This window comes from Hippocampus zosterae, chromosome 14 (genome assembly GCF_025434085.1).
Source record: "Hippocampus zosterae strain Florida chromosome 14, ASM2543408v3, whole genome shotgun sequence".
NCBI classification, from domain to species: domain Eukaryota; kingdom Metazoa; phylum Chordata; class Actinopteri; order Syngnathiformes; family Syngnathidae; genus Hippocampus; species Hippocampus zosterae.
In genome coordinates, this window is record NC_067464.1 from 1,162,882 (window position 1) to 1,190,011 (window position 27,130).

Consider the following 27,130-nt stretch of genomic DNA (forward strand, 5'->3'; position numbering starts at 1 on the left):
TTCTACCCCCAAAATCAACGTTTTTCAGGGAAATAAAAGGTAATTTTATGAAAATAAAGCTGCAGGGGTGGTCCTAATATTGAAGGGAACCTAAAAATGTCCCTTTTTGAAATTTTAATACAAATCAGACGTAACTTTGATTGCAAATAATATTCGGGGGGAAAAAATATTCTTTTCTCATGTATTTAAGTGCTCAGTGTCCCGACAACTTTTTTACCTGCATAAAAATTAAGCAAAGTTGAAGCCGTCAACTTTTACTGTGTCCAGTTGTCGTGTTCCACACTGCTGTAAAAAAAAAAAGCAGTTCATGATGAAAGTGGAAAAAAAAAGGGTGCATATTGACAGTTTTTTTTTCTCCTTTCCAAGTCAGCATCCAACAAGATGGGTGCTCACATGCCCATCATTTTAAAAGCAACCAAACCTGGCGGGTGATCTGAAAACAACCTGAGGACTAGCTAGGACATTCGTAAAACATCTCAAATCCAGTGGTTCTCAAACTGGCTGGCTCTGGGGAAAAGTTTTTGGGGTGGAGTCATTTCGAAGAGGGCTTACCACGCAACAATCAAAACAAACAATGAAGCAATGACTTTTTCCAGCTTCACTTTGGAAGCTCAGAGACGATTATGACATATCACGTCAATCTGACATCCCCCGCTTCAATAAAGTCTATTTTTTGCTCGAACAAAAAAACGTATAGTTACAGATATAACAGTCATATTGTTAAGAATAAAATCCATATTTTTCAAGAAGAGCCCTGTTTATTTATTTTTTTAAATAAAAGTTAATAAAAAAATGTCTTGCCTCACTAAATTTAATGTACTTAATATCAATGAAAAATGTGACTTTGTTCTCGTAGGACTTGGGTCTCCTTTACGATTAGGAATGGTTTTCCTTTCCAAAATATGAATTTGATTCCTTAACGTGACGCATATTTGTCTTCTTAAAATTGGTCACGTTCCCGATCATAAATATTAGGAATATCCAACACCACTTTTTTCTTCACCCTTAAGTACTCACTCCGAGTCCCTAAAGTGTCAGCCTGCCGCAGTTTAGAACCAATTTCGTGGATATCAGGTTTTTTTCTATGACTAAAGTATAACGGTGGCTGGTTCGGCAGCCTCGGCGAACACCCGATAACGAAAAATAAGGTCCGTATCAGGCCGAAAAATCCTGGAATGTGTATCTCGAAACACCAGGGTGCGATTTGACTACAGGGTGGTACAACGGGGTTCCATGCCCTCATTCCTATGGCATATTGGGGCTCGTTGCTGATTAGGGGTGCGAGGGAGGGGCATCAACATTCTTCCTGGAAAGGGATCCCCGGACCCAGAGAGTTTGAGAACCGCTGCAAAATGCTGGCATCAAAACGTGACAGCGTAGCGGTGAAAAGACTCCAAAATCCGTTGGGGTATCCAAGCCTCGCCGTCATTTAAGCCTGGATCGCACCTGCAGGAGGGTGGGCTTCTGCTCCATGATGCGCACCAGAAGCGTGTCAATGTAGTCCTCCAGGTCGCGGACCTGCGGCTTCAGCTTGCAGAGCTCCACCTCCCGTTTGGCCAGCAGGACACGCTGCTGCTGAAACTCCGCCTTCTGCCGCTCCAGCTCTGCCTCGCGCCGCACAAGAAGACCGATCAGCTCGTTGTGGGTCAGGTGGTAGTACGAGCCGGCGCCCTCCGTCAGGATCTGGGGACAGAAGGCAGATTGCATTTTTTTCCACAACAAATCGTTTTGTGGAACGCAAAAGTGAAGCACAGATTATTTTGCAAATGTACTGCATAGGGGAAAAAAAGTCAAGAGGGATTGAATTTGACCTTCTCGCCGGTCTGGCTGCTCCTGCCAGGGTGGATGCTGGACTTGATCTTCTCCAGGACCGAGCGGCCTTCAGCCAGCGGGCCGCCGCTCAGGGGCCGCACCGGATGGGGGCTGCAAGGGAACGTCACAAAGAGGTCGTGTTAAAACAAGCTCGCAGGCTTTACGGGACTCGGCCTGCGTGCCATCCACGGGGCGGCTGCAGACGTTCAAGGCCCTGGAAAAGCGGATGGTGTCGTATGCATGCCAGGCCACTAGTTGGCGATGTCCTCCATTGTCATGCACCCTCCAGGATGACACCAGTCAGTTCAACCTTCACACAATTTGAGAACGATCGCCAGGAGAAGAACATGAGGCAGGTCCACCTCCTCAAAGCGGTGAAAATTAAAAGTTAAATGAGCCCAAAGTCGTTTTAATTGCATGCCTTTGTGCAAAACAAGTAGAAAGGTGTGAAGAAGTGCGTTATTACCCCAGGTTGAAAAGGAAACGCTATCGGTGACACAACAACACTTTTCAGGGGAGGAAAGAGGGGGGGGGCAAAAAATGTGTGAGAACGGGTCCTGTGAGGAGGGGGGAGGTATGTGTGTGTGTGTTTGTGTGAGGCACAATGAGAAAGAGTGGAGGTGGGGGGGGGGGGGGGGTCGTGTTAGAAATCGGAGGGCAAAATAATAACTGCTAATTGGCCCGAGGCAGTGTTTCCCCTCCCATTACCACGGAGAAAGGACACACGCACACACACATACGCTCACACACACACACACTCGATACCCATGGAGGAAGTCCCGGCAGGATTAGTGCGCGTGTGTTAACCGAGAGATAAAAAAACGAGAAGGTCACACCACCATCACCAAGAGGATCCCCTCCAGAGTCGACGGCACAAAGGAAGAAGCAGGTGGGAGCAGCTCAAAGAGCCAGAAAAGTCTGGAAAACTGGAAGTGGGGGGTGGGGGGGGGGGGTCCACCACCTGAACGGGCAACCTCACCTGCGTTCCTGATGGGCGGCGTGCTCCTGGTGGGATTCCTGTGCCTCCTGAAGGTTGGTTGTGGTGGGCGGCGGCAAGGCATTCGAAAGGGAGGACAGGAAAGAGGGGAAGCAACTACTTTGACGGGTTAGTGGAGGGGCGGAGGCTGTTGAAAGGGAGGGGGAGGCCGGACTTGCGTATGACGCCTGGGGGGCGCAGGACTCGTTCCAGAAGGAGAGTGTAAGGGTCTTGTCCAACTCGAAAGCTAGCATGCTCTCGGAATGACTGCGGTTTAATGCGGGGTGTTGCGGCAGCGGGTTTTGCACAATCGCGTTATCAAGACCCTCGTCGGCTTTCGAGTCTACCGGAGTTGCGGGGAGAACTAGGGAACTCCCGTGATCACCTCCAGTGAAACCTGTATCTAGTCTGTCCTTCATCACTTGAGTCAACCAGTCGGTGATGTGCGTGTTAACGTATGATCCGCTTGTCGAACTCCTACGGCTCAGTGAAGAACCAGTGTCTTCTGGAACCTCCCCAAAGGAGGTGGAGTTCTCCGAGGGTCGCCTCTCAGCGGACTTGGATACGCCATGGCGGTTTTCAGATAAGAGGAATGACGGAACGCTCATTGTTCTCTGGAAAATTTGGGGAAGTCGTGGCGGAGGGTTTTTCAGCAACATGTCATCGAAAGCAGTGACCCGATCGCCCTTGACAGGCTTGGGATTTGAGTCTGTTGATGGTGCAGAGAGAACTTGAAAAGCCCCATCGTCCCTTTCTGTGAAAGTTGAATCACAAGCGTCGGTGAAACCTGGCACATGAGTATCTGGTCCGTCTGTCTCTTCTAGCTCCGCACAGGAGGAGGAGTTCTTTGAGATGACACTCTCAGGGAGTATGGAAACGCCATTATGGTCCTGCAAGTTGCCGTCGAGACTTTGGGGAAAGCTCTGGGAAATATAAGAGAGCTCTGGCAAAGGTTTGTTCACAAACACGTCATCGTGAACGGTGAACTGATCGCCCTCAACGGCATTCGGATAGGAAGCCGTAGGAGTCACAGGGATAACTTGAAAACTCCCATCATTCCTAGCTGTGAAGCCTAAGTCACACGGTTCTGTGAAATCTGGCTCACAAGTATCTGCTCTGTTCTCTCTCACCAAGGAAAACGAGTCTTCCAAGTTGTTTGGTCCACTGGAAGAAGCCCCAGGGATCACTGAAATACAGGTGGGTTCCGGAATCTCGCCAAGCTCTCTAGAGAAGGTAGATTTCTCTAAATCAATCCTCTCAGTGGGCTCGTGTATACCGTTATGGCTTTGGGGGTAGTCGAAGTTGCTGTCGAGATTTTGGAGAAAGCTCCTGGTGGCCTGGGAAATTTTGAGGGGTTGTGGTGGAATGTTTTTCAAAAGCAAACCACTGAGATCAGCGGACTGATCGTCACCAGTGGGCTTCTGATAAGAGTCTGTATGAGTTACAGACAGAGCTTGAGGACTCTCGTCGTCCCCTGCCGGCTCAAAAATATCTGGTCTGTCTGCCACTACCAATGACATCTGGTATTCCGAAATCTCTACTGGTGCCCCAAAAAAGCTAGATTTCTCTGAATCTAGTGCCCCTGGTGGCTCTGATATGCCATACTGCTTTTGGTGGAACTGTAAGTTGCCATTGAGGGTTTGGAGAAAGCTCCCGGCGCTCTGGGATATTTCGGGGAGTTGTGGTGGAGGGTTTTTTACAATCTCGACATCGACAGCTCTGAATTCATTGCCCTCAACAGGATTCAGAAAGATGTCTGTTGCAGGGAGAACTTGAGAACTAGTGTCGTTCTTCGCTTTGAAACCTGTTTCACCAGTCTCTGGTCTGTTTTCTTGCATCAAAGCCCAGTGGTCAGAATGTCTGGTTGGTTCATCTGGACTAACTGAAGCAACGATGGCTTCCGGAATCTGTCCTAACTCCCCGCAGAAGGTTGAGTTCTCAGCTGATTTGGAAATCCCAGAATATTCCGAGGGCGGTATAGAGCTGCAATTTTGGTAGTACTGTGAGTCAGCGGCCACGTGGATGCTTTGGACAAAGCTGTTGGTACTCTGGTCAAGATCTCCAAAATCCCTGAAGGGTACCGGAGACTCCGGCACTGTCGGTTCCTCAAAGGACAAGAAATGGCCAGTGCCTGGGGAGGAGGTGCGGCCGTAGAGAGGTGGTTGTACAGAGAATTCACCTTGAGGTACCCCATCATTATTGTTGTCAGACTGCGGAATGAAGTTGGACTTTGGCTCAAGATCCAGGTTCTCTGACGTCTGCATGTCTGCAGCTTCCGAATCAGTCATCATTGCGGTAGACATGGTCGGTGGTGGTGGGAAGACGAATGACTGCTCCAAATCTTCATTCTGAATCACAGTTTCTTGTGCTTCATCAGTCAAAAGCTCATCTGAATATCTAGAACCCTTTGGACTGATACTTGTTTGGGCCAAGATCTCCGAGGCTGGATCAACCCGCTCGAAATTCTCCAGCTTAGTTTCATCCGAGGAACATGTTGCAAACTTTTCTGATGCCGAATATGAAAAACGGGAGGGGAAATCATCTTCAGGTGAACTAACGATACCCGATGAACCAGCCGGATCCAAAAAGCAGGGAGGCATGTTAGTGGTGCTGTTAGCTTCATGCCATTCGGGGTGAGGACGAGATTCCGCAGAGATGGCGGAAGTGTGACAGACTTCGTCACAGTCCTCTAAACCTGAATCCTCCGGGATTGGTTCCAGATAGGGCAGGCGACTGCAGCTTCCCATGTAGTTGTTCAATGTGATACCTTTGGTATTCAGGGAATCGTTCCTTTCATCACTGCCAAGTTCCCGCCAATGGGTGCTGGCCAAGCTGTCAGACGTTTGGTCTTTCGGCCCTTGCAGCCTGCAATGGGCAAACTCATCAAAGGAATTGTCCCATCCTGTATCACGTTGCGGTTCCTCTGCAGATGTAAAGGGGTTTGAAAGCATCTTGCTTAAGGGGATTGTCTGACCCATGAAAGTTGGAGACGCAATGGTGATCAAGCCAGTGACATGGCCTTCGGTAGTCTGACTGTCCCAAGTCTGGGTTACCGGATGACTTGGCTTTGGAAAGAGTTGCTCTATGGGCGGCCGGGAATTGGAAAGAAAGGGCAGAGGGGGAAGCGACGTATCGCAGAAAGGGTCGTTGAGGAAAGGGTTGCTGGGTGACATGGGTGGTGAGGGACAGAAGGGGTTAGAGTTGTGCAGTTGGTTAAGGGCTGGCTCAGGGGTGAGGTCTAGATTAAGAGGTGCCACCGGGCTGTGGAAGGAAGCGAACACAGTCCTCTGGTTAAGTGCAGGTGGTTCACACTGAACTGACCTGAAGGCCTCGCAAAGGCTTTGGCTCTTACACTCAATCTGATCTCCTGTAAGTACAGGGGAGAACCATCGAGGTGGGATTTGTGATGATTATTTTATTCATTTTTCTTGGCTGGACTGCTCGCTGTACATGTGGATGTTGGATTTTCTTTTTTGTCTAATGATAATTCAGTCTCTTTCTACTGCCATGTCAAGCTAATCTGCTCAGGGCCTTCCGCAGAATCCGTAGTGGTGGACCATGAAATGTAAAACATTCGCAATGGGACTGTTCCAGATCAGATCAGATTTGAAATTTATCCTCATGGCACTGATGTCAGCAACGCAAGGCCCACCCTGGTATAGATCGGAAGACTCACCTGGTTTTACTGTGCGACTCCCTGGACCCGAACCATCCTTTGTGTTTTCCCTCAGTGCCAGAGTATTGTTCTCCTTCTTCAACCTGATCTTCTCTGCCCGGTATAGGGCCTTTTTTCTCCATGGCCGCTGCGATGGCGGCGCTCTCCTCCTCGCCGGCCTTGTCGAAAGACCAGCGTCGTCCGTCGCCCACAGTGCCGTGCAGGGGCTCGGCGGAGGCCCGTGGGCGAAGGTTCTGTAACGAGACCGAGAGAGGCAAAGACTTCTCCAGGTGCCCCAGGCCTAAAGAAGTCTCCGGGACTGCCGAGGCCTGATCCCGGGGCTGCAGCTTGTGCGTTCCGTTGACACCGGCGGCGAGCTGAGGCACGGCTATGGTGATTTCACTGATCTCTTCACTAAAGTCACAGTGCAGGGGAGACAACTTGGGTGACGTGTCTGCTGTGTGATCTAGATGATGACAAGAGGCAAAACAAGGTCATGAGAAAACACTGGAATACGAAACTTACCTAACCCTAACCTTCCTAGTTTGGACTGCATCATTAGCCCCAAGTTGGATGGAGTGAACCTCCACACATTCGTCGGGGATACGGATGAATCTCGCAAGTAGCAAAAATCCGTAAGTGACCGACACCCACCCACAAAGGTTTGACATTGCCCTACAAAATGGCAGCAGAGCACGTTTTTCCGATTTGATAAGGCTATGGCCTGACGAAATGAAGCGCCTGAAGTTTAATTTGGTTGCTTGATATAAAGATGCCACTAGATGGCACAGAAAGCCCACTTATATTGGATTTCTTTTTTAACCGTTCCTCGGCTTTCTTAGACACAGTCTAAGACTCGAGAGAGAGAAAGAGAACTTTGGGGTTTTCCTGAATGCAGCACTAGCATCCTTCTCAATCTGATCAGTTACACTGAATCCAACATTGGGCCGATTCAAGTCAGTTGCAAAGGTTTCAATACCTCACTTGGGCATATTGCCGATTTATCCCACTGGAGTCTTGCGTTATAGTCCAGAGGACTGGGAAGTTGAAAATATTCGACTTGGGTGTAATTTTGGATTGTTCAAAGCGGAGAAAAGCAAACGTCCTTGGATCAGTTAGTTACAAAACGTCAGGCAAAAACCTGAACTAAAGAGGGTGTAGTTACAAGTTAGATGACCATCATTTTTATTCTTTATTCTTTTAGGGGGGCTTGGAACAGATTAGGGCATTTACATGGAAAACGCGTCTGTACTTACAAATTTTTCCAGTTAAGAATTTTTTTCCAGAACCAATTAATTTCGTAAGTCGAGGTACCACTGAATGTCAACAATCCGCCATGTATGTTCTGTGTCTGCATCACCTGGGCTGTCGACGGTCAGGTTGCTGCTGTTGCTGGGCGAGTTGGACAGGTCGGAGACCACCACGCTAATGCCGGCCGTGGGACTGAGACTCCCCCCGCGCGACGATGATTCGCTGCTCTCGGAGCCCAACGACGTACTGGAGCGCGTGTCCGACGACTTCCTCAGCTTGCCTCGCAGGAAGAAGGTCCTCATCTTACTGCGCCTCACCTCGCCGCCCTCGTCATCCTCGTAGTCCTCCTCGCCGCCCCCGTCGCTGGGCAGACGTTGGCGCATGCGGCACAGCGGGCCGGTGCCCCCGGGTAGGGTGGCACCGGGCGCCGAGGTCAAGTCATCTTCACTGGATCGCCTCTTGCCCCTCATCCGCTCCTTCAGCTTGCTGAAAGTGGAAGCGCCCCCTTTGTCCTTCATGACCAGGTCATACATGCTAGCCGTCAGGTTGTTACGCGTGAACTGGACACTGACTTGAATGTCGCCTCGCTCCTTCTCCTTCTTGCCGGTCTTAGAGTTGAGTCGGTACCACCTGGAGATACACATACAGAAACGCCATTGCAGTGACAGCAGCAACTGTGAATTTGGGTTTGGGCGGGGCTTTTGTGGGGTGGGGGCGCTATCCTTCATGATTGGCTAAAAAAAACTTTTTGGGGCTCAGGCCAAAGCACTAAAAAGTATGACTTTGGCACCATGTCATGGAACGGATAACATCGGCCCCATGCTCCTTGTGAGTGTTTTCATCTTCGCATTTCTGTGTTTGGCTGTAGCAATAAACAGAGCAATAAACAGTGACAAAGTAACGGTTTGTAACTAGAAAAAAGTAGCAAGTCTTACTACAGTGTCAATCACAATTGTCTTTAGCTTCTCTGCCACTGTGCACATTTTCTAAACAGAACTATAAACTGGGTCACTGACTGAAGTGAATGAGTGTATTGTAAATTTGAATGAGGCTAATCCAGCCAAGCAGGACCCTTGTGAGTGTGTGTGTGTGTGTGTCTGGCTAGACATCCCATAATACCTCAATGTATAAAGCTTATTCACGAAGACAGCCACCTTGCACAAGAGAAATAAGCACAACAGATCAAAATTATCAACTGAAAAACACACACACACACACACACACACGCACGCAATGTAATCAAGTCACACATTCACTGTGTTGCGAGAGTTTTTTTTTTGATAGGTGCATGCCATGGAATTAATCTTATACTTTCACCTCATAAAGAAAAAAAAACATACCCAAGAAAAAATTAGCCCCCAATCGAAGATGTTCCCGGTTTCTAATGGTTCACAAATGTGCAAAGTTGGGGTTAAATGCCAACTTGCACGATAAAAATAAATACAACGTGAACAATGGCATGATCAATGTGTGTGCTTGGATGAGATTAGAGTGGAAAAACAAGAAATATTGCAGTGGAAGTGCAGAGTGAGAGGATGACTCACTAGAAACACAAAGAAAGTCCCCGCTTTGATAAGCTACAAAAAACAAGAAACCAAACTGAGAGCTGGTGGGGGGTGGGGGGGGGGGGCTGTCCACAAGCATGCCATTTACATCTCTATAAAAAGTTGAGAACGGTCAGTGATCTGTAGGATTACATCACAAGTCAAACATTTAAAACCAAACTGTAAAAAGAAACCTACAAAAATGGACAAACATCTGATTTTTTTTCCGTTTTTCTCATCTTTGTATGTAATAACTACAAGAGAGGATGTTAATCAATCTAAAGAATATTTGGGTGGTTTTGATGATGCTTTAGTTTAAGTTACATACTACTTAAATCTTTATACAAAAATGCATGTAAAAAAATATTGACATTTGAAAATATGACTAAAATAGAGAATGTAACCAACATTGTACAAAAAAACCCACACAAATGAACAAAGTGCATCCAAAATACATTAATCACAGCCTACTTCTTCATCTAAGATGAGTTAACTTGTCCTGCTAACATTGGAATGTGATAAAAATGGCCAAAAAGCTCAATAAAAAGAAAAAATATCAAATGAATGAAATACACTTTGTCAACTTGTTGACACATTTGGTGATTAAAAAAATGGCTGCAAAACTGAAAACATGATCAGCCGTTAGCAACTTCAGATCGCAAGCTAACCAACGCAAACGAACAGATAATACCTCGTACACGCCACCGCGCCAATTAAGCTTAAATTATCTCGTAAACGCCTCGCGTGGGACATTTAACTTCAAGAGAAAGCATACTACCGTACTCTAACTTCTCACACAGGGTGCACTTGTGATGAGTCGCATATTGTTAGCCTCCTGGAGGCTAAGCTAACAATATGGATATTGTTAGCCTGCTGGAGGCTAACAATATGCCATATGGGTTAACAATATAGGTTAAGCAACAGGTTAACCTGATTGAGTAAAGAACAATTGTAAATAGCACTGCGATTTATCCATTTTGTATTTATAATCCACTTAATTGAACGGTGTTTGTTTTTTCTTCTTTCGTCTTGCTGCTGGAGGCTGTAAATTTCCCCAGTGTGGGACAAATAAAAGATATCTTATCTTATCTTAACACAACTGCCGGCAAGCACATAAGGATACAACGCATGTCCCATAATTCTCCGTCATACAATAAATCAAGTCCATCTAGCAAATTATTTCCACGTTAGCAAGTTAGCACGCGAGCATTTAGCTTTTCACTTGACACCATGGGCTAATGGTGAGTGTGAACTATGCTAAAATTGGAGAGATTAGCTTGACAAACATACACCATTAGCTTAGATGCAAGACAGAAGCGAAAAGTTACGCGCTTCATCAAACGCCAAATCTCTCACCAGAGTTGACTAACAGGTTAGCACACCTAGATCGCCGGCCCTTGAAATCAGGCTTTGGGCACACACCTAAATAACAACATCCGACTTCTCCGATTGCATGTGGTATTTAGCTTTAAAGAAGTTAAGTGTGCTACCGTTTAGCATTTAATACTTCAACCATATTGTTAGCATGTCTCGTTCACCTTAATGACATATGTGATAAGTGATGACGCAACATTTTCTTTGACCTATGATCTCTCTTGGCAAAAATGAGTCCCATTTGGAGCATCCTGGAAAGGATTAACTTCAAAGAAAAGAGACAAATTTGTAAGTAATACAATACCAGTCGGGGATATTATCCTGTCCTAACGTGGACCTCCATTTCAGTACTTTGCTCACACTGACACGGACACATCGATACACACGCACACACAGTGAAGAATGCCAGAGAAAACAATTATCTGCTCGGAGGTGGAGTCAAACACACAAAACTGGAATGCGTATTCGAAAGCTACTCGACAACCAACACCTACTAGCATAACTGGAAGACTACATTGTGAACCTTAGCAGGAAGCTATCTTATACCCTATTCTATTTGCACCTTGAGCCCAAACTAATCCTCAAATCCAACCTATCCTGAACCCCTCAAATTTCTCAACCTCCCAAATCCTACCCTAAACCCTAACCTTTGCCGTTTCTTAACCTTTATCCACCGAGCCCTGCCCTAACCTGCTAAACCGACTCTTGACACAAATTTACTTATACCACCAACCCAGCCCAAAACCTACCCTGACTTGAAGCCATCGGTTCAAGACCAGCTCTAACCCCAGCCTTACCAAAACTAAATCAACCTTGTTCTATTACCAAAACAATTAAAAATATAACCCGAACCCCCAATCCCCTAAGTGTAACTCGAATTTAACCCCAACCATCGACCCTAAACCCAACCCCCCGACTAACTCGGTAACTCCAGCACGAAACTCTAACCCTCACCCTACCTAAGACCTAAACCCCAATGGCCACCACCCCCAATCGCTTAAACCCAAGCCCTAACCCTGTTTAATTTAAATTTTAACTGTAACCCATTGATCCCGTTACTCCCAACCTTTCATTTTAAGAGTGGTGCATGATGTCATAGTGGCTTACAAGAATATCAAATATATTCTTTGAAAATAAAAGCTCACTTTTGTTGAAACCGCGACAGGCCTAACTTGTGACTGCATTTATATATATATATATACTTTTTTTTTTTAATGTGTTTGAGGAGTTCTTCAGCCTAGAGGAGTACTGTGCGAGGCGTGGACTCAAGTTTCCCCGTCAACAATAGAAGCGCAGTAACTCCCCTCAGCCAAGTTGGAGTTCACATTCCTAACGCAGTGGCCGACTTGAGACTTTTCTCTTCCTGGCCTACTTCCTGCTCCTTTCCAAGAAGCATTCAGAATTTGATTAAACGTGTTTTTCTTAAGAACAAAAACGGTTGCTGTTGCAAGAGGCTAATGTTTACTATGCAGCTACCAAGACACATGAGCCCTGATCATTCCATTCTACTGACTAAGGAATGCTATCAAAAAGGCAGAAAATCTCAACTATAATTAGGGGAAAACAAGTCCGGCACTGAATTAAAAATTGTTTGAAATCCATTTGCGACAGAGGATGGGCAACGTAGGACGTAGCCACTAACGGGTTCTGGTTATACTAAACACAAACAGGCATTAGCTGAAGCTTATTGAGTTAGCATTTGGTAGCTAATATCTAGCGCAACGTTTAGCTTTCTTCACTGGTGATGATAGAGTACATGTACTACACGTAGCTATCCATCTTGCCTCTTCACGTTGTTTTATAATAAGGTAAGAAGAGGCGTGCTAACTTAAGCTAAATGTCACATGCTAACAGTAGATAAGATAAGATAAGATAAGATTTGGTAGCTAATATCTAGCGCAAAGTTTAGCTTTCTTCACTGGTGATGATAGAGTACGTGTACTACACGTAGCTATCCAACTTGCCTCTTCACGTTGTTTTATAATAAGGTAAGAAGAGGCGTGCTAACTTAAGCTAAATGTTACATGCTAACAGTAGATAAGATAAGATTTGGTAGCTAATATCTAGCGCAAAGTTTAGCTTTCTTCACTGGTGATGATAGAGTACGTGTACTACACGTAGCTATCCATCTTGCCTCTTCACGTTGTTTTATAATAAGGTAAGAAGAGGCGTGCTAACTTAAGCTAAATGCCACATGCTAACAGTAGATAAGATAAGATTTGGTAGCTAATATCTAGCGCAAAGTTTAGCTTTCTTCACTGGTGATGATAGAGTACGTGTACTACACGTAGCTATCCATCTTGCCTCTTCACGTTGTTTTATAATAAGGTAAGAAGAGGCGTGCTAACTTAAGCTAAATGTTACATGCTAACAGTAGATAAGATAAGATAAGATTTGGTAGCTAATATCTAGCACAAAGTTTAGCTTTCTTCACTGGTGATGATAGAGTACGTGTACTACACGTAGCTATCCATCTTGCCTCTTCACGTTGTTTTATAATAAGGTAAGAAGAGGTGTGCTAACTTAAGCTAAATGCCACATGCTAACAGTAGATAAGATAAGATAACCCCAATGTGGGACAAATAAAGGTTGTCTCATCTTATCTACTGTTAGCATGTGACATTTAGCTTAAGTTAGCACGCCTCTTCTGACCTTGTGATAAAACAACGTGAAGAAGCAAACCGCTTTGCTGTTAGTGTTACTTTAGCATCAGCATTCCTCGCACACAGACGGCAGAAATGCAGCTCAAGTGTAGAAATGCACCAGTGACCGCGAGGTCTAAAAACAGACACAGTGCAGCACATCACCACTTTGCTCACGCAGAAGCACCCAAGTTAGCCTGCCCTGCTGGGGGCGTCTTCTGCGGGCCTTTTGGTGTCCTTTTTTAAATTATTTTCTTTTTTTTAATAAATGTTCCAGGAGCTGCAGAGCGTAACAACACATCTGCTTCCCCATCTCTCAAAAACAGGAAGTGACAAGCCCCTCCGTCTCCCACGGTAGATTAGTTCTAGACGCTGATAAACTGATAAAGTCGACTGGAATATAAACATGGAGGCACACAATTTGACTAGCAGGTCTGTCAAGACAGGACACACGAAAAACCCCCAAGTGCCTATGATTCAAACCAAACCGTTTCAGTTTTTGTAACACTGCACCTTATTTTTTTAAAAAAATGGGGGGTTCACGTTTGGAAATGTCTGAAATGGCAAAGTTGAGCCAAAGCAAAATGTTACTTTTACAGCAAAAGCACCCGCTTATTCGGGCCGTTTTACCAGGCCCAAAGACGCGTCACAACAGGATGCCCAAAAAGTCTCAAGAACCGGCCTGTGGGTTGTGGCATTTCGCTGTTAAGGTTTCGAAATGTCTCAAACTATGACAGCAACAACAACTTCCAACTTCACTGAAAACCAAAATGTAACTTTTGCTGTAAACACACCTGTTTAGAGCTATAAAAGGCTGGAGAACTCCAAAATATTGGAATAAAAATTCCATCCATCCACTAGTTGCACAGATTGAATGAAAAATTCTACAAATCAATCACGAAAGGACGCCTGAAAAAAAAGTCTCAAGAACCCATGATGCAAATTAATCAGGAAGTTGGCCATTGTGTTTCTTGTAACATGATGACCCAACAAGCTTGCAGGCCACAAAATGGACTCGGACACCAAACCCTGCTTTTCAGTGACTTCTGTCAACTTCATAATTTCAATGTTGTGCCCAAATTATTTTTTCGTAATGGTCTTAAAGAGATATGTCTGAGCGCCATGATGGGACGTGTAAACAAAAACAACAGACTGGACTAGGGAGGAACCTCTGCAAAGGCCTCAAGCATTTTCACTTGGGGTGTGTGCTAAACAGCGTGCTTCAAAAAAAAAAAGCTTTTAGTCAAGAGGGACCACCAAACTGTTAGATAATCCCTGGAATTGGGACAGCGGACACGCATAATCCCTCTGGGGAAACTGTTAACACAACATCAACAAAAACAAACGGGTGTGTGTTCTAGAAGGTTCTAGAAGGTACCGAATTTTGGGGGGGGGGGTAGGGGTGGGGAGGGGGGGATGCTGGTGTGAGGGTGTGTCGATGCAGCAGCAATAGGTTGACATCCCCAAAGCGAGATGAGGAGAGCCGTGATGCGTTCGCGGACAGTGGGAGAAAAAAAAAGCGATGTTAACGTACTGATTTTTCACGCCCCGGCTCTCGTGGAAGAGTTTCCGCAGCTGGATGAGCGCCTGGCCCAGGAACACGTCGAGCCCGATAACGGCGCGGTGCATGACGGTGAGGACGAGCTCCGGGCCGCCGTCCGTCTCCAGGACGCCGGGCTGCAGTTCGAAGCAGCACTCCTCGCGCCACTCGGGCTCGGTGGTCTTTTCCGCCACGCACGTCGAGTACTTCTCCTTGGCCAGCTGGATGACGGCGTACACGTCGCTGGTGCCGTGCTTGCCCTTGCCTCGCAGACCCCTGCCTCGGAGCACCGTCACCTGAACGTGCGTGGGCACCCATGGCTGCTCCATGTCCACACCGGCCCCCTCCCCTCCTCGTCCCACTGTGTGTGGAGCCTGGTGGAGGTGGCTGGCGTGTCCCCCACCTCAAGCACTCCTCCCTCCTCCTCCCCCCTGTCTTCCTTCACATCCACCGTGCGGGGTGGAGCTCGCGTGGCCGGGCGGCTATTCTTCGTTTCCCCCCCGCCGCTTCTGCTGTTTCTGCCACCCGGCCGGCCGAGGAGTGGGCCTCTCTGCGGGCAGCGACGTCACGCCTTCCCCATCCGCCCTCATCATCCTCCCCCCCTCCAACTCCTCCGCCATCCGATGCTCCACTTCCGGGTCCCGCAGCAGCACGTGCACTTCATTAGGTAGGTACGCGATTATCCAAATGCTAAACATTTTCATTAAAATACCCCCAAATGAAATTTGTGATCGAAACACGACATTATAGTCATTTCAACGTAGCATCTGTGATTATTTTAACATAATAAACACACAAAAGAAAGTCTTCAAAATCGAGGCTGTGGTGTTAGCTAACGTCTTGGGTCATTTTGGAACATGCTGCAAATTTACCCATTGTGGGTTTCACAAACTTCATCTTTAAAATAAAAAATAAAAATCTTTGTTTGTTGCAGTTTTGGGGATAATCTTGAAAATTCTACGGTTATTCTACATGGGGACAACTCATTGGTTGATTATTAAGGCGCTAATAGCACTTGTGCTAGCTAAGACGACAAGTGATTTCAGAACGTGTTGCGTGAAGTACTTTGGGGAATTTATCTTCGACATTCTTTGATCGTTCAATGACCTTGTGAGAAATGTGTGGAGGAACACAAAAGGAAGGTGCTTGCATTAGCTAACGACATGTGCCTTTTTAGGAACTTGTCAGCGCTTGACGAGTTGCGCCTCTTGTCTGACAGGATTTTTCGTGTCAAAGTGAGAAAAATGTCTTGATATTTGCTCAAGTGTCTCTACAGGAAATGGTCGGGGGGTTAAGGGGGAGCAACGGTGAGCGGCGGCAAGTGAGAGTGTAGGGGTCGGCGGGGGGGCATTTTGACGGAAGCCCTTGAGATGTTCCATTTAGGTGATGACAGCAAATGCAACAATTGAAATTCACCATGTTCAGTTTGGATGGAAATGCCATTAATTAATACCAGCCACTCCCCCCCAAAAAAGCCCAATTAATTATTTTATGAGTAAAATTGCCCGCAATAATATTGTTTATTGTGCTTTTTATGCTTCACTTGAATGGGTATCGTGCTGCTCCTCTCAGGGAGCACCTTGCCCACTTGGGGGCAGTATAATATAATACAAACACCCAAAGAAGAGTATTTAGTATTTTGTGGCCCCAAAATAGCATTTTGTTATGTTGACTCTATATTGTGGCAATTAAAAAAAAAAAACTCTCATGTCATGTCCGGAACACATAATCTCTCTGTCCGCAGTGGTCACATAATGAAAAAAAGTTCATTCAATTTAAATGAGTTTTGGAAGTAAATGAAATAAAATGAGTTTCTGTGCGAGGCGAGAAAACACAGGCAGTTAACGAGCATTTAAAAAAAAAACAACAAAAAAACCCATCTGACCTTTCCCGGTCTGAAATGAAATCACACGGAGACTTTGTGGAAATAATTGAGTCAATTTTGACTTTGATGGAATTTTATTCAAAGTCAAATACACCGCAACCAAATTGAGACAATAGTTTCCGTGGTCCGACTGGCAATTGTGCTGCAAATGTTAGTCGCTCTGGGCAAAGTTCCAGCGATGGAAATCAGAGAACCATAAGGGAGTTACACCCAAAGTATTCTAAACTTTTAGTTTGGATTACATATACAGTAGTTCCTGGAAGTACCAAAAAAAAAAAAACATTCCTAGCAGATAAATTCAGAGTGACAGACTTTGCCGTGAAGCTTGAAAGGTTCTGCATCTCTCAAAAGAATGCACCCCCTCCAGCGGGGTCTTCATTTGAACCTGATCAATTACCCCAAAATTGAATTTAGAGTTTTTTGTTTCCAGTCAAACTGCGGAACCTCCGTTGGCCCCGTTCCATTTCCCCTGACCTTAATTCAGACAAAAGTTCCCACCTTACAAACACATCAGGGTCCAAAAGTTCCTATTCTGGAGGCGGAGGTTCAAATAAGCCATGAAGAACTTTTTTAGGAACTTATCCGTATCCAGTCAGCTATGTTTTTATTTTCCTGGACTGAACTAGTTCTTTGTACTTTGGGGATCCTGGAATCAATCATTTCCAATTTGTTCAGAACTTTGTCCGAATTGTTCCTAGATCTCCACTAACCGGGGTCCATCATTCCTTCAAAAGTTGCAACTTCTGCCAAAAGTTCCCGCCGTGGAAATGTGCCATTTGACACTTTCAGTCAGTGTTGACCCGTTGACTTGTCGAGAGAGACTTGAGTGGACTAAAGAGGCCCCCCAAATACCCCCCTGAGACTGTCAAAAGTGTCTCCTTTGACAGGATAATCTGCCTCATTAGCAACTCGGTCCCGTCCAATCGTCGGGCCGGCGCAGAGATTCCGACACCGACGAGCCAGCGCTCCCGAGGCCTGCCTTGGCTTCTATTCCGGGAGAGGCCGCCTGTCAATCATGCCCCTCATCGGGACCCCGATCTGCATGGCGCAGCTGTGACGTAACCGAGGCTAAACCTCATGCACACACGCACGCCAATGAAGACGAGAAAGCAGCTGCCCCCCCCATCCCACCTCCACACACACACACACACAAAGAGAGAGCCAAGAGAAATAGAGATAGGAGTGCAGAGTGCAAATAGCCTACTTAGAGTTTAAAGTGGCTAATTAGAAAGCTAATCAGGGCTCACTTTCTCACCCCCCGACTCTCGTAATGAAACGCTCCTGTCCTCGGTATGTCCCGAGACAGCTGCGGATGGTAGCCCACTCCAAACAAAACAAAACAAAACACACACAAAAAACCCACTTTGTTTTAGAGCGATAGAGATAATTTCGTTTTAAAATCATAGAAAAGGCTTTTCCATAGGTCGCAACACCAAAAGTCCCGCCCACCATCATGACAAACAGCTACTTTTGCACTTAGCATGATGAAATTTGGTCGACATGTCTATGGTGAGAAGACCCACAAAAAATTTCAATGAGTCATACCTGAAAAAATGGGCGGCCCGGTAGTCCAGTGGTTAGCACGTCGGCTTTCACAGTGCAGATGTACCGGGTTCGATTCCAGCTTCGGCCTCCCTGTGTGGAGTTTGCATGTTCTCGCCGGGCCTGCGTGGGTTTTCTCCGGGTGCTCCGGTTTCCTCCCACGTTCCAAAAACATGCGTGGCAGGCTGATTGAACACTCTAAATTGTCCCTAGGTGTGAGTATGAGCGTGGGTGGTTGTTCGTCTGTGTGCCCTGCGATTGGCTGGCAACTGATTCAGGGTGTCCCCCGCCTACTGCCCAGAGACGGCTGGGATGGGCTCCAGCACCCCCCGCGACCCTAGTGAGGATCAAGCGGTCCAGAAAATGGATGGATGGATGCTACACGGATGGGCATGCATGAGTTGCAAAGAACTGTACTTTTGTTTTTGTGGGTGGGTGGCAAAATTTGCCAATTTGTTGTCAAGTCTTTTTAATTCAAGTCTGCCGTCACAGCGTCAATTCGTGCTTCATTTTGAGCTGTCGGGACGCTGATCCTCACTTGGTGAAAACATAAATGTCGACTGAGTGAGCAGCTGCCTTCGTGGTCTGATTGGTCTGACTGGGCGTCATATGTAAATATTTAGGTTGCAGCGATAAGATCCGGTATCTCGTGGGGCTCATAAAGCACATTGAGAACAGGTGCTTTTTGTGGTTGATGTTTTTGTCAAGGGAACTTTTTACATCCAGTGGATTTCCATGGGAAAGGACCATTGGAAAAAAAACACTGCGTATCAAAAGCGACTTTAATTTTGCATGTGATAAAATTGCTCCCACCAGCCAATTAAATGTCAATAATTGGCCTGGTGATCAGGAGAAAGTGTTGTGTGTGTGTGTGTGTGTGTGTGTGTGTGTGTGTGTGTGTGTGTGTGTGTGTGTGTGTGTGTGTGTATGTGCTCGCTCGCGCGTTATCGAGGCGGTGGAGATTAACTCAGCGCCAGAAGCCACAGAGCAGCAGCAAAGCAATAATCACCTGATGCATTCAGGTGCCAGCAGGAAAAATGGAATTTACGATACCATCGAACGGATTCCATCGACCTTTATCCAAGGGTACACAGAACGACGTGAGCTTCGACAGACACGGACGTGTGTGTGTGTGTGTGTGTATGTGTGTATGTATGTATGTGTATATATGTATATATATATATATATATATATACACACTCTGCGCCCCGGAGAAGACCCACGCAGGCACAGGAAGAACACGCAAGCTCCGCTACAGACCATAACCTCTGCATATGATATTGCATATCATATTTTATTGTATCAATATTTACCTTTCAACTATAGCCCATATGTAATGAAATTGATATTCGATCCAGTATCGACAACGCAGCTATTTCTGAGGGGGCCCTGAACGCAGCAGCGGCCTGTGATGGCGCCAGGCCACTGAGGGCAGCTCTGCGCCCTGGAACAGCTGTGGCGGCTGGACGTGTTTGTGTTGTTGGAGTCATTCCTCCGTGTCTCATGTGTCTCATGTGTCTCATGTCTCGTTTGCTTTAGCAGCTGTGCGGAAGACCAAGAAGAAGCTTGGTCTTTTGTCAGGAGGTTTAGGCGCGCTTTGTCCTCTTTACGTTTTAATTAGCTGCTAAACGACGGTCTGGAGACCTCCGGCCAGCTGTCAATCATCCCTCAAGCAGCCACCAGAAAAAAAAACAATCTCAAAAGCAACCCCCCTCCCCACCCAAAAAAACATTAGGTGTCGTAACTGTGTGTGTACCGCCACCTGTTGGTGGTGGACTGAAACTTGCTAGTTTAGAGCGTTGCGTATTAGCCTAGCAATGCTGCTAAATTAGCACTGACGATCTAATAAGCGTATGAAAAGGTCGCGAAAAGGGCCTTCTTTACCTTTGAAACAACTAAGGCTTGACATTTATGTCTGTTTGTTGGCGCTAGTCAATTTGTGGTGCATTTATTTGGTGCACAAAAGTGAATGCACCTTTTAATTTGGGGCATTTTTAGTTTCACTTTTCCACATTTTCCTCGAGCTGACGTCACAGTTGTTCACTGTAAACTGTCAAGAAGACTAAAAAAAAGGGAAGACGCCCAGTTTCTAGGCTCATGATTGACTTTGGCCTGTATTAACATCTATCAAGTGTATCAAATGCGTAGATATAATGCTACAGTAATTGAATTGCGATTAATTGCACCTCATTGATTTTTCTTTTTTTTTAAAATAATTATTATAATATATAATTATAAAATGTACCGCCAAAATTAATCCTCTTTCTTTTTTTTTCCTCTTTGAGATCCTTCTGACTGTCTGAGTCTATCATCGGTCTATCTATTCTTAATCTGTCTACATTGCCTTCGTCTCCCCTGTCGTTTTATTAGGTAAACCAGGGAGCCACTTGATTAGGTACACACACGACATGACAACTGAAGACATAAGTGGTGGGCGCTCCGGGGGAGGGGTTGACCGATTTAATATGGTGCAACAAAACCAAGGAGCCCATACCAGAGGAAGGCCCCCCCCCCCCGCCCCCTCCCAGCCTCTCTCCCGATAACCCCCTCAAACTAGCAGTGTCCTTTGGTCCTATTTGATGTCCCCCCCTCTCCCTCACCCCAAGGGACGTGAGGGAGGGGGTTGCGGGAGTCCGCCGTAAACCCCCCGTAATTGAGTGTTTGTCGCTGCCCGGGCGCAGATTATTTCCCACGAGGGTCTTTTCTCCTGCTGCTTGTATAAAGTGAGGATTTGTGAAGACCCCAACACCATGTCCTTGTTTTCTCGTTGACCCCCCCCCCCCCCCCCCCCCCCGTGGACCGCCGAACTCGATGGTGAACGCGCATTTGGGTATTGAGCCTGATAAATGGTCAACATTATGAATACAGATGCTGGGATTGAGATTCATTGAATTTGGTTTTTGTTTCAAGTCATCATAGCTTGCAACTACTGTGGTTGAGTTGTTTAAACATTTTCTTGTTTTCAAATTGTTGCTTTTACGAGATGAGTATATTTTTACCATCTCGTTCATAAATTTGTAACATTTGTCTCAATATAGGCTGGTCACATTGCGGTGTCTGTCGTGCCTCCCAAAAATCTCGTAAAATGACAACTTGCACCTTAAAATGGATGATTTTTGGGGGGGGAAAATGCTTTATTTTCATAGATTTTGGTGTCTGGAGAAATGTGCGAAAAATTCTGATATTTGGTTGAAAAGAAGCCACTTAATTTTCAGTGAATAAGATTTGTTATATATGAAAAATCTCTTTGATTTTTTTCTTGATTTTTTTCGAAAAATAAAAAAATTAAAATGATTGACTTCTCAAAAAATTTTAGGAATTCCTAAAAAATACATTTTTATGCTTGTGAAGTGATGTCGCTTTTAACTATGTTCTCCTAAAATACATTTTCCTCCCAAATTCAATTGAAAATGGTACTATAAAGCTAATGCTAACATTAGCTGTCTTCTTTGCTAACTTTAGTCTTCATGGCCACTCTGAGCTGAATTGAATAGCACGTTTGCTTGATTTGTTTACATCCTAGCTTCATCATTTTCACTAGCACGTTTCCTTAAATCGCTTGACAAACACGCGGCTTCTTAACATCGTTAGCATTGTTAGCGAGCGCCTTTTTTTTCCCTCTCAATTCCAGATTTACTGCTAGCCATCACGGTCAACCGCGGACATCTTGGGGATTAGCGGGGGCCACCATTTGCTCTCCGGGGACCTGTGCGACCTTCAACGTAACCCGCGGGGTGACCTTTGGTCAAAGAGACACACTAGCGCTACGTTAGCATTAGCAAACTGTAGCATTTGGTCACGTTCCGCCTCGGATGCTGTTTACACTTGTGGCTCTTCCATGTATCTAATCTACATTTTAATGGGCCTTTTTTGTTGGGGTCAAGAAAATTGACTCATACTAATCTAGTATATGCCCCCCCCCCCAAAAAAACGAAACAATGAAAATATGAGAAAAAGTTGTTTTACAAAAAATGTTATCCGTGCTCGTAATCTTACAGTAAGATAAAAATGACGTGCAATTATGCTACTTGGCTAATCATTTATTTTGTATGACGACAAATAATTTTGTTGTTTTTCAAAGAAAATCACAACCTTAAGAGAATAAAGACATACTCTTAGCCTGATAGCCAAACGTTGTTTTTGAAGATTTAAAAAAAAAGAGAAAAACCCACGGCATCGGCAATTAAGCTACGAGGCTAACGATTTTTCGCGTGGACAAAAAGCCTAAAGTTGAGATTTTTGAAGACAAACGTAATCATAGTAAAATAAGATTCTATTTTGGACCAGAAAAACTATTTCAGAAGAATGAAGTTTCACTTTTGGTGACAAGTATTAGAACTTTGTTTTTGTTTTTTAGAAAAAGTTCAAATTTTATGAGACTCCGGTAAAAATGTTTTTTGGTGTAACTTTGACGTACACACACACGCACACAAACCGATTCAAGTCTTATTGCAGACAATAAGAAGTCAAAGGTTTTTGATTTATGGGCTTTCAGTGGCGCAAGAAAAGATGTTTATTTTATTCACCCGCGCGCACACACACACACACACACACACCGGAATATAATCTCCATGTGGATCAGGCCGTGTGCATAATGAAAACGTTATCTTGATGCTGGCCCGAGGCTGACGCTCCCGCCCAGAAAAAAAACATGAGCTAGCAAGCGGCCACTTGACGTCACGTGACTAGCGGCAAAAAAAAAAAAAAAATCTCCCGGCAGGCAATGCGGAGGCACGGCCAAAGCCCGGAATGGGAACAATCAGCGCAATTGTCAAGCCATTAAACTAAAGGCAAGCTTTGAGCAGATAAGAAGCGCGCGGCCTTGCCTCCATCTATTTAACATTCATTGGATTGAATAATCCCGCTTTATTATCGCCAATAGTCTGCATATTTACCCTCAATATGCTAATTTATGCTAGCTGCCAGCGCTGCGTGCCTTAATAGGTTTTTTTTCTCCCCCCTCTCCCCCCATTCCACCGTACCTGCTCCAACTTTTCCCCTCTGTATTGTTTTTTTTTTTTTTTGCCGGTGCCCCGCGGTCCCGCCAGTTACATTTCAATCAAGAGCGTCATTGGAAAGTCATTACGGCAAACTAGGCGCCGATAATTGCGGCGGCGTTCTGCATAGTGGCGCCCCCGCAGGCCAGGGGGCCAAATGACGGCGCGGGGGGCTTATCTCGTTGGCTTTTTAAAAGGGCAAATAATAGACAATTTATCCTTCATCTGCTCGGGGAAATAAGAAGGAGTTCAATGTCGGTGAGAAGCAAACAATACGTCAGCGACTCGCCGGTGACACCCCCTTTGTCCGCCCCCCCAGCCTCCGCCCTCTCTTGTCAAAGGACAAGAGGGCAACGCAAGGTGGAAATGTGAACACTTCAGTGAAGATAAATCCGTAACCATACCAGAGTCAAGTCGGATTCCTACAAGAACAAAATCAGTAATTTTGTGAAATTGTAAACTAGATTTGGGAGGGAGAAAAAAATTTTGGTTTTGTTGTTTTTGAGGGGAAAAAAAAGTTGTCATCTTCTGAGATCATGTGGTACGTTTTGATAGCAAGGGGTAAAAACTTTATATTTAACACACAATGTTTTTTTTATTTTGCCAGAAAAACTCAGGAGAATAGAAAGTAGCTGAAACCTAACAAGATTCCATGGGGGGGGGTAGAAAAACTAATTCCTTTAATATAAAACAAAATTGTGGTCTTTTAAATAAAAATCCCTTGCAAGTAGACCAATAAGTCGTTTTGTTTGTTTGTTTTGCAATATCTCCGATGACCACTAGATGGCATTGACAACAACATTTTCAAGTCTCAAGCAGGTTTTACGGACGACTGTCAGCATGCTTCGCTGAAGTGGTAAACGCAACTTTTGTTACCTTTGACATCATCATAACAATCACGAGAACCGCGTAAGCAAACGACGACGACAGCTGCGATTGCGGCTCATCTTTCAAACGACGCCGGCCGCTCCCCTAGCGGCGGCCGACCTCTCAAAACGCGGCGAGGTCGAGGCGGCCGCCGGCTCCCATTCGCCGTCGGGATTAAAGGCGCGGCGGAGCCGTCGCCGCCCGTTTGGCATTCAGGAGGCGAGCCGGCGCTTTTTTGTTTGCGTTGGGATCAATCGATGAGGCGCCTCGACAAATAAGCCGCACAACGAATGCGAGCGGACGGACGCCTTTGAGTTTGACACCTTGACATCTTGGATGCCTTTGGCGTTGACTCTCGCTCGTCTTGCCACCGCCGCGGACTCTACATTAGGTACGCCGTGTTGACACATCTCCATTTTACTTCTTAACTACTACAAAACACACAAAGCACAAGGCCGAGATGTTTTTTTCTGTTCTGCCACTCAACCCAAAAATGTCTCTTCTCGTAAGGTTGCAGTGTCCATCTCACAACAATTATTATTTATTCTGGCAGCATTGAAGTTTCATGCTTAAGATTGTGACATTGTCCTTGAAAAAAAAATGTTTTTTTACATCATTAATATGTTTTGTCTATTTTTAATGACTCTTTTTCCACACAAAAAAATAATTACTACACACAAGATTGACTTTGAAAAAAAATAGCTTTATTTTCATAAATCTCGCCCAAAACAAAAGAAAAAGGAAATTGTTTACATGTTTTATATTTTTGTTTCTTAAAATGCACGTGTAAAAAAGAGACACCGATTAAAAAAAAAAATTTTAACACTTGTTTTTTTTTTCATTGATGGTGTTTTTTGCACTAGTCAATTCCACCCCCTACAGGCCCAAAATGTCAACGTCTATTTTGTCTACTATCCTCAAGAGATAAATAATTGTCTGCTGCTCTCTAGTGGTCATCTATCACCTGGCATTTGTCCAACCTTCGGACGGCAAAGGAAAGTTTTTGGGGTGGATTTTGCGTGAAAATGTCTTTTTTTTCTGAAAACAGAATAAAATATTTAAAACTTCATTCGATCTGCCAATACCAAGTCTCCATCCAATAACCATGCAATGTTACGTTTTTAGCAAATTAAACAAAAACATTTTTAATATTGAAATCTCTAACATAGATTCTCTACTGGAACGTAATTACATTTTAAATAAATAGAACATATCAATGGACAAATAAAAAAATACATCTTTTGTTATGACACAATAATTTTATTTTCATAAATATGAAAACAAAATTACTCTCTGTACTCTTTACGTCATATTATTTCCACTTGGTCGAGTGGCTTTCAATGTTATTTTAAATAACATTGAAAGCCACTCGATAAATAACTTATTTATTATGGTAGAGTTTTTAACCAATCGTATTTCAGCTAGCTTGTGTTGCCAGGTAAAATAAGATCACATAGCGTAATTTGGGTGGCGTTTTATTGAGTATTTTTAGATCATCTTTTTTATTTTTGACAAGATTTATATATTTAGTTTCCTGCTCTTAATTGTGAATGCATACTTGATGGTTTTAAATGCTCCTGAAATTAAGTGCTGCTTGACGAGCCTATACTGTATTGTGTTAATGTGTGTGACGTCACTGAAGGGTCTACGGTTGAAATGGGCGGCCCTCCACAGCATACAAGACATGACAATCCATCGTAAAAACGTATTATGAAGTTATGATAAGAAAAACAGTTTTACTGTACTTCTTAAATGTGATTTTTGTAATACATTCTGGCGATCATGTTTTTCTCTCGAAGCGCCAACAGCCCGTCAATCCAAATTACTGACACTTTCTCCTTTCAACCACACGAGGACGCTGTTGATTGAAAGTCAGATTGGTTTTACCGGCTCCGTTGCCGAACTGCATCGGGCCACGTCAATATTGGGCAGGCAATCAATCAAACAATGAATCAATCATCAAGACTTTCTCGAGACAACATTCAAAAATCCCAATTATTGGTTTAGGGCCGTTGCACAGGTGACGCAACGTTTCGTAGTGATCAAATTGCCCAGGGGCAGCTTTTGTCTTTTAGTTTGGGTTCAATCATTCAAAGGAGCACACGAGATACACGCCGACCCCCACAAGCGCCCCCCCCCCCCCGCACCCCGAACCCCCGTCGTTCCCCCCCAACTAGGCTGCCATGAATTATTTGCTATTTTGCAGCAGGCGGGAGGTGACTTGCCCTTTCGCTGAAGGCGGCCACTCATTGAGCTCTTCACGTCATGCCTGACAGAAAAAAAAACAAATCAAATAAAGACACGTTGGTGTCACGAGCTCGTCACACAAGCGTTCAGTTTCAAATAGTAATCATTTCCTCCTCAAAATTTGTTTTGCCGGGGTCACTGGCGAGGGGGTCGCGAATGGGGAAACGAGTCGACTCGAGGATACTCGTGATTTGGCAACCGCGGAGTCACCGGGAAAAGTAGGGGTGCCCATCCTATTCATTGGGAAAAGTGTGGGTATAGTGAAGTCTTGCATTAGGAATAAGTAGCAATGAGAATTGACTCCAGCATTGGACAATTGTAGGGGGCTCAACCCCTTTAATTGGGAAACTTGTGGGTGTTGAACTTGAAAAAGATGGATGCTTTGAATGTGGGGTTTGATCTTATTCGCCCGGGACAATGTGGGTGTCAGCCATATTTGTCGATATTCTGTTCTACTACTTTGTTTATTGATTTCCTTTTTTTAACCTTTTTCAAGTGTAGGCGTTGAACCCGTTTCCCTTGAAAATATCGTGGCTGTTGAACCTTTTTCCAAGCGTGGGTGTTGAACTCTAACTGGGAAAAGTGTGAGTCTTGAACCTTTTTACCTGGAAGAATATGGGTGTTGAACCTTTTCAAATTGCTGGTGTAGCACCCCAATGGGAACAGTGTCAATTTGTCCCTAAACTAGCCCATGTTTCTTCCCTTTGACTGGGAAATATTTGGGTATTAAACCTTTTCAAATTGCACTCGGCTCACCCTCCTCCTCCGTCATGCTACTAAAGCACCCAACGCGGTCCC

At 45.0% G+C, this 27,130-nt stretch overlaps 1 protein-coding gene and 2 long non-coding RNA genes across 6 annotated transcripts; 1 reads left to right on the forward strand and 2 right to left on the reverse strand.

Annotated features, from left to right (window-relative positions):
• Positions 1-869: 869 nt before the first annotated feature.
• Positions 870-15,305, reverse strand: rab11fip5a (RAB11 family interacting protein 5a (class I)). Of its 4 annotated transcripts, XM_052086469.1 has the most exons (8): positions 10,917-11,319; positions 8,814-8,848; positions 8,267-8,324; positions 7,804-8,180; positions 6,465-6,909; positions 2,792-6,049; positions 1,812-1,923; positions 870-1,683 (listed from the first exon to the last, which is right to left on the reverse strand). In XM_052086469.1, exons 4-8 carry the CDS (start codon positions 8,162-8,164, stop codon positions 1,426-1,428), a joined length of 4,434 nt encoding a protein of 1,477 aa, XP_051942429.1. In that variant the 5' UTR covers positions 8,165-8,180; positions 8,267-8,324; positions 8,814-8,848; positions 10,917-11,319; the 3' UTR covers positions 870-1,425. The 4 variants fall into 4 exon arrangements, with proteins under 4 accessions (XP_051942429.1, XP_051942430.1, XP_051942428.1 ...); XM_052086470.1 differs by lacking the exons at positions 8,814-8,848; positions 10,917-11,319 and adding an exon at positions 14,789-14,876; XM_052086468.1 differs by lacking the exon at positions 8,814-8,848.
• Positions 8,896-10,921, reverse strand: LOC127614996 (uncharacterized). The gene is made up of 2 exons (XR_007966776.1): positions 10,124-10,921; positions 8,896-10,085 (listed from the first exon to the last, which is right to left on the reverse strand). It is a non-coding gene; the product is annotated as an uncharacterized LOC127614996 (long non-coding RNA).
• A 57-nt stretch (positions 15,306-15,362) lies between the features above and the next one.
• LOC127614999 (uncharacterized) lies at positions 15,363-18,024 on the forward strand. The gene is made up of 2 exons (XR_007966778.1): positions 15,363-15,461; positions 17,567-18,024. It is a non-coding gene; the product is annotated as an uncharacterized LOC127614999 (long non-coding RNA).
• Positions 18,025-27,130: the final 9,106 nt, after the last annotated feature.

Bases quoted from the DNA above. Each gene is read 5' to 3' on its own strand.
- rab11fip5a (XM_052086467.1), bottom strand. From the start codon at position 15,123: ATGGAGCAGCCATGGGTGCCCACGCACGTTCAGGTGACGGTGCTCCGA. The intron at 6,050-6,464 runs GTGAGTCTTCCG...TTCCTTCCACAG, and splicing joins GAGTCGCACAGTAAAACCAG to CCCGGTGGCACCTCTTAATC. The intron at 1,684-1,811 runs GTCAAATTCAAT...TTCTGTCCCCAG, and splicing joins GCAGCCAGACCGGCGAGAAG to ATCCTGACGGAGGGCGCCGG.